The 17,264-nt window shown below is 29.7% G+C and overlaps 2 protein-coding genes across 4 annotated transcripts; both read left to right on the forward strand.

Annotated features, from left to right (window-relative positions):
- Positions 1-3,360: 3,360 nt before the first annotated feature.
- On the forward strand, positions 3,361-5,446 carry LOC114188981 (E3 ubiquitin-protein ligase RMA1H1-like). Of its 3 annotated transcripts, none has more exons than XM_028077671.1 (2): positions 3,361-3,501; positions 4,476-5,446. In XM_028077671.1, the coding sequence occupies exon 2, from the start codon at positions 4,528-4,530 to the stop codon at positions 5,218-5,220; it is 693 nt and encodes a 230-aa protein (XP_027933472.1). In that variant the 5' UTR covers positions 3,361-3,501; positions 4,476-4,527; the 3' UTR covers positions 5,221-5,446. The 3 variants fall into 3 exon arrangements, with proteins under 3 accessions (XP_027933472.1, XP_027933474.1, XP_027933473.1); XM_028077673.1 differs by lacking the exon at positions 3,361-3,501 and adding an exon at positions 3,512-3,771; XM_028077672.1 differs by lacking the exon at positions 3,361-3,501 and adding an exon at positions 3,518-4,034.
- Positions 5,447-10,690: 5,244 nt separating this feature from the next.
- LOC114186886 (putative tRNA (cytidine(32)/guanosine(34)-2'-O)-methyltransferase) lies at positions 10,691-16,522 on the forward strand. The gene is made up of 12 exons (XM_028074949.1): positions 10,691-10,924; positions 11,265-11,337; positions 11,412-11,505; positions 11,614-11,663; positions 11,805-11,854; positions 12,579-12,687; positions 13,579-13,639; positions 13,898-13,950; positions 14,307-14,399; positions 15,072-15,135; positions 15,794-15,901; positions 16,098-16,522. The coding sequence occupies exons 2-12, from the start codon at positions 11,311-11,313 to the stop codon at positions 16,337-16,339; spliced, it is 951 nt and encodes a 316-aa protein (XP_027930750.1). The 5' UTR covers positions 10,691-10,924; positions 11,265-11,310; the 3' UTR covers positions 16,340-16,522.
- The last annotated feature ends 742 nt before the right edge of the window (positions 16,523-17,264 follow it).

Here is a 17,264-nt window from a genome sequence, read left to right on the forward strand (position 1 = left end):
GTTGAAACTTTTAAGATAAAAATAAGTTTTTTAATCTTTATTGGGGATAAGATCACTTCACTTTATTCCGTGAAATCACACATCGGAATCATTTTCATATCTTTATTGATCTGCCTTTCTTTTCATGCTAAACAGATACGTTAGATCACATTATTTTATTTTGTTTTGTTGGCAGGTTCAAACTCCTTAAATTAATTTATTACTTGAACCATATCTTAATAATTTACCTACTCAATATTTAACTTAATTACTCTTTAAAAATTTAAATCATGCATAATTTAAAAAATAAAATTGAGACTTTCAGATCTTAGGTTGAATAACTCTTTACATTCCTTCTCCATCTCTCATTAAGCCCTAAATAAAAAATCCTATTAATTTATAGGTTAAAATACTCCGTAGTGTGTCACGTGTCAATCTAATATGGTGACGTGTCAAATTAATGTATGAATCTCAATTTGGTTCTCATTTGTTAAATTGATTTAATTTAAGTCCCAATTTTTTTAAAAAAATTTCAATTTTAGGCACTCTAAATTTAGATCAAATTTTACTTTTATATAATGTTATGATTATTTTTATTAAAATTGATATTTTTATTAAATATTTTAATAATATTAATTATATTTAATATTAAAATTTTAAATATATTTATTTTAATTTTTTATAAAATTATTTTAAAATTTTACATTTGAATTTATAAAATTGTTATTTTAAAGCCAACTCTAAAATATTGTTGATATTAAATATTATACAAATATTTCGAATATAAATTTATTAATCTATATATTTATAATTTTAAAATAAAATTTAAATAAAGTTTAATGTAAAATATAAATTTAAATAAATTAAATGTTGTTAAAAATATGTAATAGAAATATCACTTGTAATAAAAGTATCATCATTACATTTATAAAAAAATTAAATTTGTTCTAAATTTGGAGCACATGAAATTAAAATTATTTTTAAAAAAATTGAGACTGAAATCAAATCAAATTAACAAATATGAGGACCAAATTGAGATTCATATAATAATTTGACACGTGTCACCATATTAGATTGACACGTGACACACTACAAACTTGACATGTGGCATAATTTTTTTAAAAAAAAATTAAAATAAAATTTTTTTAAAAAAAATTCAAAAAATTCAAAAAATTCAAAAAAATGAGATGCTGACACGTGGCACCTACTTAACGATGTTAGTTCTCTATTAACGGAAATGACCTAATTGATACTAATTTACAAAAATGAGGACCTAATTGAGACTAATAAAAATACGATGACCAAATTGAGATTTTGCTACAAAAATGAAGACCAACGGAGTATTTTAACCTAATTTATAACATAACATTCTATATTCTCACTGTAAACATTCTTTTGATTTATTAATCATGGGAAGTTTGCCTAGAAAAAAAAAAGGGCAAAGTTGGCACTTAATTCGAACTAAATTCAGATAAACAAAAATTTAATTTAGCATACTTAAAAAATTAAATCAAAAGTACCTTTTAACGAAAATAATCCAAAATTAAAGTTTATTTTGTTAAAACTAACTAGAGAAATTTCTATGAGAAACTTGAAAAGGGTAGGGTTTCGTCTAAATTATTTAAATTTTCTGTTCTTTAAAGAAAAAAAAAATGGATAAAATGGAACATTAAAAATAAATTTTATAAAAACAGTTTTCAAAATATAAAACTTTAAAAAAAAATTAAGTTCATTTTAAGACTTATTTATTGTTCTTCTTTCTCCTTTATTTCAAACGTTATGATACTAAACATTTTATAAACTTAAACTATATAAATCCAATACTTTTAATGTTAAAAGCAAAGCTTCTATTTTTGAACTTTAACATTAATATCCTTGCTAAAGTCTAAAAAATTAAACCTTCATGTTTGGGATGTTCCACTAAGCCAATGGACAATCACTTGAATTGGTGGATTGTAATTGAAGACATAATCATGTAACTTTAATATCTTTATTTGCGTGACCAACTTTTTATTCATATTGTCGTGTGAATATAGTCATAAAAAGTTCATATAATTAACTTTAAATTAATGTTTGTTCTTGAAATTATTCTAATGCAGTTACAGTGATGCCTATGCAGGGCAAGTAATAAGTTATGATTTATTATCTTCTATAATAAGATAAAAAAAGTTATCAGATAAAGTATAGGATAAGAATGTCACTAGTTAATAGCAATGCTTAAAGTGTCTAGCACAAAAATACAAAACAACTTCGAATTTTGATAAGGTGTTAGTAGAGATGTGAATTAAGTGGATAGGATACTCCTAGTAGCTCTCCCGTATCTTATTTGTTGGATAAATATTCGTCTTGTATCCGTATTTATATTGGTTGGGTATCTGTTATGTAGGTACATGCATAATTTTTTAATATCTATAGATATACACGGGTACCCGTAGATATTTACAAAAAAAAATAAAATTTAACAACATATTTTAATCTTAAATTCAAATAAAATACAATTCATAACATTCATAAATTTTAGATAAAGTTCAAATAACTTATGTAAATAATGTTGAATGACAATTTACAAAGAAATGAAATTTGTTAAAACTAATTGATAAAAAATAACACATTTAAAGTTAATATGTTAATATTTTAATCATGATTTTTTATGTTTTAAAGTCTATAATATTCGTACCCATTCTGTTAATATACAAATATTAAAAATACATGTACTCATTATCTGTGAGTATTTATTTACATTATTTATTTTTTACCCATTGTAAGTTTTATCCGTAGATACCTGCATATATGAATTTTCTTTAATGTTACGCATTTTAAGTTAATTATTGAGTGTTTAAAACCAGGTATATTCAATTTCATGGTAATTGTAATAATTACTTTATTTAAATGTTAACGCATATGTGTATTTTCACTTGAAATTATTATGTAATAATAATAATAATAATAATAATAATAATAATAATAATAATAATAATAATAATAATATACTGTCTCTTTAGAGTAGATGTGGTGCACCCTTATTTTTTATAGTATTTCCTTATCATAACTATTTTTCTAAAATAATTTACAATTATTATTTTAATTATCTAATAAATTAAATATATGTTTATATATTTATAGTCTATTTTATTCCTATAATTACCACCTTCAATATTATTTTTCTTTACAATCTTTTTTCCAGTATTTAAATCATTCATATTCCTAGTTACATACCATATCAATGTCAATGGACGATTAATTATTTATTATTCAACTTTCATAGTCAATTTTTTGTTTTATTTTAAAAGAATTATAAAGACACCGAGTTTTTTTTTTTTGTAGTTATAATACTAAAGATAATAAAAGAAGCTTCCCACTAGAATAGTTTTTGAAGAAAAATATCTCAAGTTTTTGACTTTTTGATCGAAGAAAAGCATATACATATAGTACTTCTTCCAAACCGGCGTACGCACTTACACGCGGTCTACATCTCCATCCAAACGTCCCACACAACCAAAGCTGCTTTCTTTGAACTTCTGGGTATGTACTTTCCTCTTTCTTTTTCTCTTTGCTCTTTGGGTTTGTAAAATACATGTTCTTTCTTTGCCATCACCATTCACTTCTTGTGTTTGTGCTTTGAAATTTCTTCCTTTTCAATTAATGGGGTTCTGTGGATGTTCTCCTTTCATATAACTTGTACTGGGTAGATCTTGTGCTTTTACTGACTTTTGAGCATTAATCTTAAAGTCAATCATTGTTGAGATTCTTTGACTTGATGAAATGTCTCAAATATTTTTCCAGTGATACAAGGTGTGCCAATTTTTCCTTTTCCCCCTCTTCAAGCCCTTTTGCTTATCATTATTAGCATCACTGTTAGAAAATATGCAGAAAAACATGTTGGGGCTTCCTCTTTCTGGGTTATGGACATCCCGCCGCACTTGGCCTGAATATTTAGTGAATCCTTGTTTCTAGTGTAGATATTAAGATTGAACCAGGATTCGCATCTTCATATGATGCAATTTAGCCTCTGGATTTTCACTGCGTCTGCATACCTTGATTGATTTCCAAACAGGGTAATTTTTCTTGCACCTTTGTGGGTTTGGTGATTTTGTCTCATAGCTTGTATTCCTATGTGCATAATTTTTTACCTTTGAGCTTTGGGCATCTTTGTTTACACTTTTGGTAAAAGGAAAAGTGGTATATTTGTCTGATTGCAGAATGATGCATTTGAGTTGGTTGATTTGTTGCTTTTGAATTTTTATGTTTTAGTTATTAGTTATTAACTCAATCAATCTGATCACCCCTCCTTGCTTGAGTGAGTGGATTTCCTAGTTACCAATAGTCACCTTCAACTGCATTTATCTCATAAATTGCTGTTCCAATGCTCTATTGACATTTTCTTTGCTGCACATCAACTTGGTTTCACTTTTCTGTCCCACTGTTAGTTTCAATTCCCCACTTTTTGGGTGTTTTTTGTTGGTTTGTATTAAGCTGTTTCTTCTTGGTGTTTCCAGGGCTAAAGAAGCTCTACTGACCAAACTTGTGTGAAGAAGTTCCTTAATTTTCATGGCACTTCACGAATACATTGCCGGGGATTTGAAAAGCATCGAAGATGCTGTGACCGAGACAGAAAACTGCAATGGTTGTTTTGACTGTAACATCTGCTTAGACTTTGCACATGAACCAGTGGTGACCCTGTGTGGCCACCTCTACTGCTGGCCGTGTATCTACAAGTGGCTTCTCGTCCAACATGATTCTCTTACAACCGCTGAGCGGCCTCAGTGCCCCGTTTGCAAGGCTGTTATATCCAATAGCACAATGGTTCCACTCTATGGGCGTGGCAATGCCACAGCCGAAGAGAAAACATCATGTGATGTTTTGATACCTCCAAGACCACCTGCTTCATGTGCTCAAGTTCTTGTGGCAGCACCATCTGGAAGGGGTCAGCGTCTTCCATATCGTAATCCTTACCAGGGTCACTATTTCAGCTCTCGTTCATACCAACAAGAGGACGCCACTTCTCAAACGCTCAATCTTGGATCGCACCACCACCACCCTGTGACTGGTATGTTTGGGGAGATGGTTTATTCCAGAGTGTTTGGCAACCCAGAAAACTTGTATGCATACCCCAATTCTTATCAGCTCATGGGAAGTTCTACTCCTAGATTGAGAAGGCAAGAGATGCAGGCACACAAATCTTTGAACAGAATCTCTATTTTTCTCTTTTGCTGCTTCCTTATCTGTCTTCTTGTCTTCTAAGTCAGTTCCCTCTATATATCTACTCTATACGTTGTAAAATGCAAGTTTCAAAAACTTGCTATATTCATTGAGTGAATTATCACAGGCTAAAGTGCTTGAGTTTATATTGCACAAAACTCTGCACCTGAACCTCTCTTATACCATCATTTTTTCAAACATATTGCAGTAATATCTATCATCTTTCGTTACTAGACTCAACTTAATGAAGTTACCCTTTTGATCTGTCGGCAAGTACCACCAAATTCTCTGCATATTTTCTGCAAGTTTGTGACAATGATTTATTATTCCTTCGTTCTTATAAGCCTCACAACAAATATACATCCATTGCATTGTATGCTCCCACTTTTGCTTTCGCTGTTTTTTTCACGGTAGCATTGTATGACAACACTGTGACAGTTGTATCAGTGTCATTGTCATGTCATAAATAATTTAAGTAAATCATTTAAGTACTAAATTGAAAAAGTGTATTCAAAGAAAATAATTTGGGTTTCAACTAATATAGTTTGAGCTATAACATAGGAGTCTATCGGGCAAGTATTTTTTTTAACTTTCACAACTTTTTAAAAGGTATTATTTTTGCTTTTGATCTATTTGAAATATAAAAGAAGTATTTTATTGTTTTGACGTAAACTTTAATTTATCATTCAAATGAAGTACTTTAATTTTGAAAAGCAAATAGAACGTTTCTCGTTTTTTATCATCATTTTTCTTCGATGTTTCTATGTTATTTAGACAATAACATGAATTAATAATAATAGAAAGAAAAAGAATCCGCAGCGGAGAGTACCTAATAAATATTCTGTGTATGCCGAACTATCCGAACTATAACATGTAAGACAAACTATGATTCAATGAATTTACATAAGACCACGTATTAATTCTTATTTAAAAATACAGCGAATAATAAAGAAAGAAAGAAAAATCCTTGTTCTTGTCTAGACAAATTCTTGTTCCTATAATACTCATTAAAATTAAAGGAAAAAAAAAAAGATATGAGAAAATTAACATGACGTGTTACTTTCCCTAACGACAAGAGAACTCAAAATAGAATTGTATTGAACTCTCCCAATAACACTCGATAAAATTAAAAAATAGAAAAAAAGGGAATGGATAAGATAAGGAAAACTCGAAAGAGAATATGATCTGAAATCCCATGTGACGTGGACCCAAAAGTTATATTAGAGACAAATACAATCGAATGTCGGTTTGGAAGAATAGTGAACAGTTTCTACCTGTTTTTGAAGAGGAGTAACGAATAAGAGAAGAAAGAAAAATAAATAACTAATGTAGTAAAAAGAAGAAAATGAATATATAAAAAGTATGGCAAAAGTGTGGTGTGTTGTGTTGTTGGTTAATTTTGAGAAATCGACATGAAAATAATAATGTCTTTTTCAAGAGCAGAGCAGCGTAGTGGCTTTCTCTTTCATAGTATACTTGCCAACTACTCTAAAGGCGACATGGAGGAGGGTGGAAGCAAAACGATAAGGATGATAATGAAAAATAAGGATGTTTTGTTTTTGTTGGAGAAATAGAATGAAGAATGAAATAAAATAAGGTATATGAAAGAGATGATTGTTTATGAAAAATGTTAGAAGAGGAAATAAAAATAGTATTTAGTGGAACATAAAATACTTTTCGCACCATCCTTATCCATATGGTGCGAAATGTATATACGTATGCAAAGCCAATCTTATCCTGAAACACAGAAAAAAGTATTTCAAACCAAGATAGTAAGGGACACCAAGTTTAATGATGTAGGCGCCACCGTCCTGTCTGCTACCTATGTACAAAATATCCTATGATATCTTTCGTTTGTTAAAAAAAAGGGAAAAAATCGTAACTTTATCCATAACTTATTTTAATTAATTATATATATATATTTCAAGTTTATTTAGATAATACTTAGAGTTAATCACTTTTTAATATTATCTATTTTAGAGTTCGAACTTTGTAATGATGTTGTCTAAATAAAATATTTAAATAAATTAGAGAATAGAAAAATATATTTAAATTATTATTATTAATATATATATATATATATATATATATATGAATAAAAGTAGAGTTAATAATTATATAAGATAATGATATTTTAATTTAATATTTTAATTATTTTTAGATCATTATATCACACTATAAAAAATTAAAATAATTAATGGGTCAAAATAAATATACGTGTTCGTTTACTTCGACTCCGTACTGTGATGTTGCACGCAATGTTGAAACGCGCAATTGTGTATTATTGCTCTTGGTGAAATGTCACTGTGCAGAGCGTTAACATCAGAACGTGAATTGAAACGTTTATTAAAATTAGAAATAAATTGCTATTCAAATGGAAAACGTCAATGTTAAGTTGAATTTCATTCTAAATTTGAATTCAGTTTTAAAACTGAATTTGAATGGAAAGCATCAATGTCAAGTTGAATGCAGTTGTCAAGTTGAATGCAGTTTTAAGACTGAATTTAATGTTGTATCACAATGTATTACATTATTTTAATTAGATATTGATTTATTTTATATTTCTAATGTTGTAATTATTAAATAATAAATATATTAAAGTGAATAGAGTTATTTTAAAATATTTAATTTTTTTTTTTTTACTTTAGTAAAGATACTATGATCTTTTAATAAATTAAAAAATTGTCATCTTTCCTTCTTTCGTAAGAGGAAGTTTCAACATTTACTAAGATAAAAACCAACATGTTTGCTCTTTATATATTTATTTTTCTCATAAAAAAAAAAAGAATTTTCTATATACGATCAAGCAAGTTATTAAAGAAGGTAACGAAAGAGAAAATATCAATTACTATTAAAAATATATCGTACAATGGAGATAAGTTCTTGAAAGCTTCTAACTCTAGACAATAAACTAAATATATTAAAAAATTTCCTAAATATTTTTCTTTTAGGAATGTTTTAAATGAAAGTTTACTTCTCATTTATCAATGTTTATCTAGTATATATATTACAATTCCAGTTCAGACAAAAACAAAAATAGTAAAATTACATTAAAAAATGGAGACATTTGTTTTAACTTAAGACAATACTACTTTGATTTATTGTTTTATTAAGGACTTTTATTACATTAAAAAATGGAGACATTTGTTTTAACTTAAGACAATACTACTTTGATTTATTGTTTTATTAAGGACTTTTATTTCACACATTCATCCTCAAGTTCAAATTTCTATGACAAAGACATAATATAGAAATAAAGAGTTCACACAAAAATGAAAGTACATTTGAATCCATTTTAAAATAGATGAATATGTATATAAATCTATCGTGATGATAATTAATGGTTGGTTTTAAACATTGTACTGTGGTCATAGAAGATAAAATAAAGATTTTGGATAAGAATCTAAAACTAAAAAGGCTAAAATATCTTTTTTGTCCCAATTTTCGTCAAGTTTTTTCAAATAAGTCATAGTTTTGGTTTTGTGTTCAAATAGGTCTCACTTTTCGTCAATTTTGCTCAATTGAGTCCTTTTTTGCTAACACCGTTTAAATCATTAACGGTCATGAACAGTGACTGCCACGTGTCACTTCGTGGTTTTTTTGAATTTTTTGAATTTTTTGAATTTTTTTTTTAATTTTAAATTTTTAAAAAATTTTAAATTTTTTTTTAAAATATACACGTGTCAACCCAGGAGTGTGACAGGCGTCACTTCGTGGTTTTTTTGAATTTTTTTTAAATTTTTTTTAAATTTTTTAATTTTTTTTTAAATGTCCACGTGTCAACTGAGTAGCGTGTTACATGTCAAAGTCAATGTTTTAAATTCAATTTGTCCCTATGTTTGTTATTTTTGTTCAATTAGGTCCAAATTTTTGTTAACATTAATCAATTTGGTCCCTCTCCAAATTAAAACCAAATTTAATTTTTATATTAAAATTCATATTTTTTATTAAATATTTTTATATGATATCTTAAAATTCACATCATTATAACTTTAATATAAAAATTAAATTTGGTCACTTCGATAGGGACCAAATTGGTTAATTTTAACAAAAATTGGAACCTAATTGAACAAAAATAACAAATATAGAGACCAAATTGAATTTAAAACATTGACTTTGACACGTAGCACGCTACTGGGTTGACACGTGGACATTTTTAAAAATATAAAAAAAAATCAAAAAGAAATAAAAAAAATCACGAAATGACACATGGCACACTCCTGGATTGACACGTGTACATTTAAAAAAAAATAAAAATAAAAAAAATAAAAAATAAAAAAAAATTCAAAAAAACCACGAAGTAACACGTGGCAGTCACCGTTCATGGCCGTTGATGATTTAAACGGTGTTAGGAAAAAATGACTCAATTGAACAAAATTGACGAAAATTGAGACCTATTTGAATACAAAACCAAAATTAGGACTTATTTGAAAAAACTTGACGAAAATTGGGACAAAAAAGATATTTTAACCAACTAAAAATAAGGATAATTTAAACTTTATTATATGTCTTGAAATATTAAAATCGAAAATTGAGTGTTCAAAATTAATTATCGTGACAGTAATAGTTGTAAATAAAGAGATGAAATATAGACAGGATTTTTTATTTTTTATTTTAAGAAATAGGAGACACGTCGTCCTTTTTCCCAAAGGAAACATATATTTTAAATTAAGCATATATAGGAAATTTTTTTTTCTGAAAAAGTATATATTTTAATATTCAAGAGAAGTTATTTCGTATAATTTGACAGCAAAATATTGATAAAAAGTAATAATCTCTAATCACAGAATATCATTCATACGTAAATATTGACCTCTGCTCTTCATATCTTCTTGATGGCTCATATTTCGAAATAAAGTAAACTGATTTTTTCAGTTTCTTTATAAAATATAAGATTTATTATATGATTTATTGTTAAAAATATTTACTTAATATATTTTATATTTAAATTAATTTTAAAAAATATTTCTGTTTTTAAAAATAATTTTCAATTTTATAAATTAATTATTATTTTAAAATTAAGAAATATTATATATTTTATAGTCTGTTACATTTTGTTATATATATAATATAAATAAAATAAAATAATAAATTTTTCATATAATATATCTATTTTATTTATCATATATCTTATAGTTTCATAATTCTTACAAATTTTTAACATTTATAATATTTAATACTATAATTACATATTTTATATTTTAATTATATAATTTTTAAAATTTTATAAGTTTCGACTAAGTTTCTATCAAACTCTTATAATCAAAATGAAAAACTTAAATAGTAATTATTCCGGTACGCAGAAGTTATATAGCTGTATTTTCCGCATAAAAAAATTGTTTAATTACCTATTTCATTAAATGAAAAATATTTTTCATTTATTAGAGAATAAAATTCTTTAATTAGAAGATGAAAAAAAAAAAATTAGACAAGTGTTATTGCAGGGTGTTTTTTAGGTGTAACAGCCCAATGTTTTTTCACATTTTCACACACATATTTTTTCTTTTATTATTTGAACCCCTCTATTTACTCTCCATACAATAAACACTACACCTCGGTACTCCCGGTCCATTCACAAAGCACAGGGGAAGCAGATTCATTACCTCCATTTTCCAAGCTTCCTTTACCGCGCTCACACTACCACACAGCCCTTTCCACTGCAACCAACGCGTTTCTTCCACTCACCATTTTTCTCTCCAAGAGCACAAGCACATTATCGCATACGTTGGATTGTTCAAGTTAAAAGGTGCATGGTTTTCTTTTCAATATTAGGATTGTAAAATTCTGGGGCTTGGTAGAGTTTTGTAAAATTCTGAGTCCATGTAAGTTGTAATTTTCTGGGAATTAAAATTTAGAGGCTTTTAAGCTACGTAATGTAAATGCGAAAGGAGGATTTTCTGTATGTGCACCAGGTGTTTGATGAAATGGCTAAAAGGATGGAAATATACTTATTTTATTCTTTATAAATATGTTTTTACTTCAGGTGCATTGTTCTAATTTGTTTTGACAATTGTTGGTGTCAGTAAACTTCTTGTATTAATTTCAGGTGCATTGTTCTAATTTGTTTTGGCAATTGTTGGTGTCAGGGACTTGTTTTGCGTAATTTGAGGCAGGGCAAGTGAACGATAGAAAATGGGGAGAGCTTCAAGGGATAAGAGGGTGTGTGTTTGATTTTTATCCTACAGAGTGTTCTTTTTTAGGGTGCATTCATGCTTAGCTAAATTGGTTTTCAGGATATCTATTATCGGAAAGCAAAAGAGGAAGGTTGGCGTGCTCGAAGTGCCTTTAAACTCCTTCAGATAGATGAGGAATTCAACATTTTTGAAGGTGGGGTGTCTGTCTTTCTCCACAAAAGCCTATATTTGACCTTTTGGGTTTGTGGAATATTTTTTCCGCTGAGACACTGTTTCGAGATTAATTTTTTATTTTCTGCAGGAGTGAAGCGTGTTGTAGATTTATGTGCTGCCCCGGGTAGCTGGAGTCAGGTACTTGTGATGAAATTGTAATTGCCATGTCATACAAACTCTTAACAAACAAGCATGTATTCACAGGGGGAAAGCAGTCTAGTTCATGCATTCGCATGTCTTTTTTTATAGCCATCACAATACTTAAGTTCTTATATGCAGGTTTTGAGTCGTAAATTGTATCTCCCAGCCAAGCTTGCGCCTGATTCAAAGTAAGTTGGCTTTCTTTGAAAATTCTACAGTGTTTGCTCTCACATAACATATATCAGGGCAGTAGCTTTTCTTCATTGTTTCTCACCTGCAGATTCATGCCAAGACTTGGAATTGAAATTAAGCTCTATCAAACTCAATGTTTACATTTTTGTTAGTCATTACGTACAACTGATAACTGTATTTTTATTGTTATTATAAAATAAGACTTTCATCGAGACAAAGGAAAGAAATTAGTAAATCATCTGTTCTTGCATTGTTTTAATTCTATTTCTTTATGAACTCATATTTTGACATTTTTGGTGAATATAGTGTGCACCCCTTGGTTTTCTTATCATATATTTTTGGAAGCTTAAATTGTTTTAGTTGATGTAAAGAAGCTAAAGCTGTGGTAACAATGTATGCTACAGTTTGGGGCACTTGGTTGGAGTATAACTCATCTTCTATGTAGCTTTTATTGGATCAAATGCTGACATGGGATAAATTAGGCATTTGGCTTCTTGATGGTTTAAACCTTTGGATTTTCAAGGGACTTACAGACATGCTGATGGATTGAGTAGCTCTCCTTCAGTGATTTCTTCTTTTTTCTTCTCTATCCTCCAAACTCAATTCTTCTGTGCTTAAATAAATTATTTCTTTTACAGAAGAGTGTCTCCTATTTAATCACTTATATTATGGCTCTGTCTCTATCAACATCATCAATTTCTTGTTGCATCATGTATGCAGGGGTGAAAATCTTCCTCTTATTGTTGCTATTGATTTGCAACCAATGGCTCCAATTGAAGGTGTCATTCAGGTGCAGGGTGATATAACTAATGCTCGAACAGCTGAAGTGGTAAATATAGCAGTATTACCATAATTTTTTCATGGATAATTTTATAATATTTTGGATACATGTTGAGTAAGCTACATATCTTGGCTGAGATAGAAAATATACCTGTCTCTTTCAGTTTATTGCCTCCTCAAATTTCATCGAGACATTTCATAGTTTCCTTTTAAATATTTTACGTAAATGAAACATATGTATTACGAGTTCCATTTGTTATATTTGTTTCTCCATCATTTGAATTACAACTATATATGTTGTTTTCTGTTAAAGGAACACCAGTCCAAACCATAAACCAGAATCATACAATGAGAAAAGCAAGGAAATGGAAGAGAAGAAAAGAAAAGCACTACATTTTTTGTTTAAAGTGCTTAACCACGCTATAAATCATATTTTCCACTCGTGTAAAATAACAGCTAGACATTATTGTTGTCTGTAAAGCCTATGTATCCATTGTCATTGCTTGGGCATATATTTCCCTAAAATCAGAATAAACCCAATATACTCAATAAAACATTATCAACAGAAATAAGAAAACATACTACATTACCAACAAAAATAACATTTGCTTTCTTTTTATTCTTTTAGCTAGTTACATTGTGGTCTGCATATGTTGCATGTTTTAGAGAGAATGGTAGGAGTGCATAGTGGATATTAAGGAGATTTAGTTTCCAGCTTTACAAAATCAACTTAGTTTGTATGTATGGATTCAAAATGCACAAGTATGTCTCATGATGCTCATAACAAATCGTTTCTGCTGGAGTCTACAATTTGTTGAAACTTGAAAGAATTATAAAGAACTGGTTCATTGGAGGCTATTTTTTTCCCATCAATTAAATTACTTGAATGACCACTGGAATTAAGTTTGTGAGCCCCTCTTCCTTCTCTTGATTTATTCAGGTCATTAGACATTTCGATGGCTGCAAGGCTGACCTGGTTGTGTGTGATGGTGCTCCTGATGGTAAAAAAAATGCTCAATTTAACTGATTAATTTCTTCCTACACAATATTTATGTTTGAAGTAGTGCGATTTGACATGAGAACTAATTTTATGAAATGCTACATACAGTGTTACATTTTTGTTTTTAGCCTCAATCGAGGACCCAACCAAACCAGCATTGTTTTGTCTCTCGTTTGTTATTCTATGTCAATTGTAATACATGCGTACAAAATCTCTTAATTTATTTGTAGTTTAAGAAATCAAGCTTTGGCTTTTGCAGTTACTGGGCTTCATGACATGGATGAGTTCGTACAGTCCCAACTCATACTTGCAGTAAGTATTTAATCTTTGTCCCCTTCTAATTGTTTGCGCCTTTTATTGTTTTTCCATCTGGATAGTACATGTTCACATTATCTCTACTGCAAACTGGCGATGAGAAAATAAATTTGAAGGATATATAAAATCAGTGATTACTCCATCTATTTCTTTTTGCCCTGTTGTGAAACAAGGATTAATTGATTCTTGATATCTATTTTCAGTCCATCTACTCTCATGTCTAGTAAGCAACATACACAGGATATGATCTATATTAAATTGTATAATCCTTGATTCGCAAAGAGTTGCATGGTTTTATTTGCCTCTCTTATTAGGTTTTTGTTACAGATTGATGCTTATTGGTATCCTTGCAGGGGTTGACAATTGTTACTCATGTACTTAAGGAAGGAGGAAAGTTTATTGCAAAGATATTTAGAGGAAAGGACACGAGCCTTCTGTATTGTCAGGTATTTGAAGTTTCACCGTATCATGAGATTTTAGAAATTGAAGACTTGTGTGCTTGTGCATAGTTGACATTACTGCAAGTATGTTTTACGTTCATGTGTTGCAGTCATCCAACTTTCAGTTAGCTTTTGGCAACTATAGAGAAGTGATATGATTAAAGAATGAATGGGGGTTGCAAACCTTTGAAAGCAATATAAGTAATTCAAATAGCACATATTTCTGACTTTGGCAGTTAGATCACATCATATAATATGTATTCTTTTGTGTGAGAAGGAATAACAATTCTTTTCGAAGAGTTACACCAAAATTCTACAAAATGATTGTACTTTAAAAGAAAAGAAACACCATTAAGTTACTTCCCTGATAAACAAAATAATTGCATTTACATAAGATAAATTTTGTGAACCGATTCTACCACGGAGTATGCCTTTTGTCTGGCTGGAATTTGATCCTACTCATTACCCAATCTAAAATTTTAGTTGAGTTATGAAATTGTTTCACAGTTCCACTTTCTGCCAAATATTCATAACGAAATAATTGGAAAGTCGCAAAGTTTTATCATTGTCTCTCAAAATTACCTGGTCTTGTTTTGTTACATAGTTCTTCTGAATTTTATTTTTCTATAACCCTAGAATCATCATAACAACCTGTGTCGTCTCGTCTCTGCTTTGCAGCTAAAGTTATTCTTTCCTGTAGTGACATTTGCAAAACCAAAAAGCAGCCGCAATTCAAGCATTGGTAAGGATTTTTAGTTTCTCAATGCTTGTTACTTTTTGGTATGCATACTTTTTCCCCTCTTTATAGCTTCTTTTTTATTATGAGAATTACCGTGTTTAGGAATTTGCAGTCATGACATTACAAAGGAATTGACAGTCGTCACATTAATTAGATTTAACAGAAGCTTTTCTATCTTGTAACAAATGTCTATGAAGTTATGAACTTCGAAATACTACTTGTTTAATATAGCTGTTGCCTCTTTCGGATTTAACTTCAAAAATACTACTTGTTTAATTTAGCTGTAACACCTTGCAGTTGCAAGTGTCTAAGCTAGTTTTTATCACACTAGCATTGACAAAGGTATGGTTAAAAATGTTTGGAAGTGGGTAATTCTATTTGTAGGGAGTAGTCCAAGTGAGAGTCAAAGTTCCACATTGGATAGAAAAGACAAAGTTAAACACTATATAAGAATAAAGACCCATAACACCATTGTCTTTTGAGGTTAAAGTGGTGTCAAAGGTCTTATATGTGTAAGACTCATGTCATATAACCTTATGGAACCACAATCTCTTGATGATTATAATCATAACCCATATATAACTAAAACATATGAAAGAATATATAACTCAACATTATTTGACTAGTATTTGAGCTAACTCTAGGTTTTTCACTCTCTCAGAGGCATTTGCAGTCTGTGAAAACTATTCTCCTCCTGAAGGATTCAATCCAAAAGATCTGCATCGTCTTCTTGAGAAGGTTGGAAGTCCCTCGGGGGTAGATGATACAGGTACATGTTCGTCCTTATAGTAAATCTTGTATGTAATTATAGATTATAAAATTCAGCCTCATAAAGTCAATCCTGAATACTCTATAATAAAATAATAATGACTCTAAGAAATATCTTTTGTTGTTTTCATTTTATCACCAGGAGACTTATTTTTCATGGCTTTGGTCTCGAGTAACTAATGCATGTGGTTTTTCAGATTGTTGTAGTGGATGGTTGGAAGGCCCTAATAAGGTGTATATCCCATTTCTAGCTTGTGGTGACCTCAGTGGGTATGATTCTGATCGTTCATATCCACTACCTAAAGTTGATGGGGGGACATATCAGAGCTTGGATCCTGTACAACCCCCAATTGCTCCACCTTACAAGAGAGCTCTGGAGCTAAAAAAGGCCTCCAATCAAGGAGTTCGAGATCCTGAAAACCTCTCATTGGATTCTTGATCGTGCTATACACTGTTTATTCATAATGTCATTTGGAACTGTGTTTTTCGATTCTAAATTATTAACGTACGTGTGAACTTTAACACTTTCTTTTCTCTTGTACATCATTGCATGCCTGACTAGTCTCTTGTTGTAACAATTTTTGAAACGAATACAGATTATTCTAAAGTAATCATCTAAACATGTAAACTGTTCACTGGCTGATGTTGACCATGTTGTTACTTTAAATCAGCAAGTTTCAACAAAAAACAAGGCAACGAGACAAGATAAACAAGATGTCGGTAGCAAGCACTTGTTTGGTCAATTCTTTTGTGATCTTTTCCAAAGGGGATTGCACATCGCACTTGACCCTGCTAGTGCAGGGGAGTAATCGAACTTTGCGTGCTCGTGGTGTACTCATTACATTTTTAATCTATCCAATGGCTGATATTAAATGTTGCCGCTACTCGTCATTTGTAAACTGTTGATCTAAGCTCATTTTCATGCTTAAGAACAATGATTAGCATGACTTGCAATGAATAGAATGTGGATGGATTCCTTGGACAGTGTGGGGTGATTTTGTAGTGCTCTGGTCAAAGCATTGTTGAAAGTTGATAGATTGGGATATTCACAGATTTTTTCAGCGTATGGTTACAATTGCTTTCCTTTCCAAGTGTGTTATACAACAGAAGCCTAGAAAGTGGAAGAAGCTCCGGTCTTTGGGATGTGGGGTCTGGCGTAATTAATTAATAAAGTGTTATTTATACAAAATTTCTCATGCAAATAAGAGAGGGGTGCAAGATAAGATAATGCCATAAAGTAAGTATATCTCCAAAATAATTATTGATATGATTATTTCAATTAAATACAAAACGTCTATTAAATACATGGAAAGATAAACGTTTCGGCAGATGTATTAAAAATATTTTATTATCGATAATTTTAA

This window comes from Vigna unguiculata, chromosome 6 (assembly GCF_004118075.2).
Source record: "Vigna unguiculata cultivar IT97K-499-35 chromosome 6, ASM411807v1, whole genome shotgun sequence".
Taxonomy (NCBI): Eukaryota; Viridiplantae; Streptophyta; class Magnoliopsida; order Fabales; family Fabaceae; genus Vigna; species Vigna unguiculata.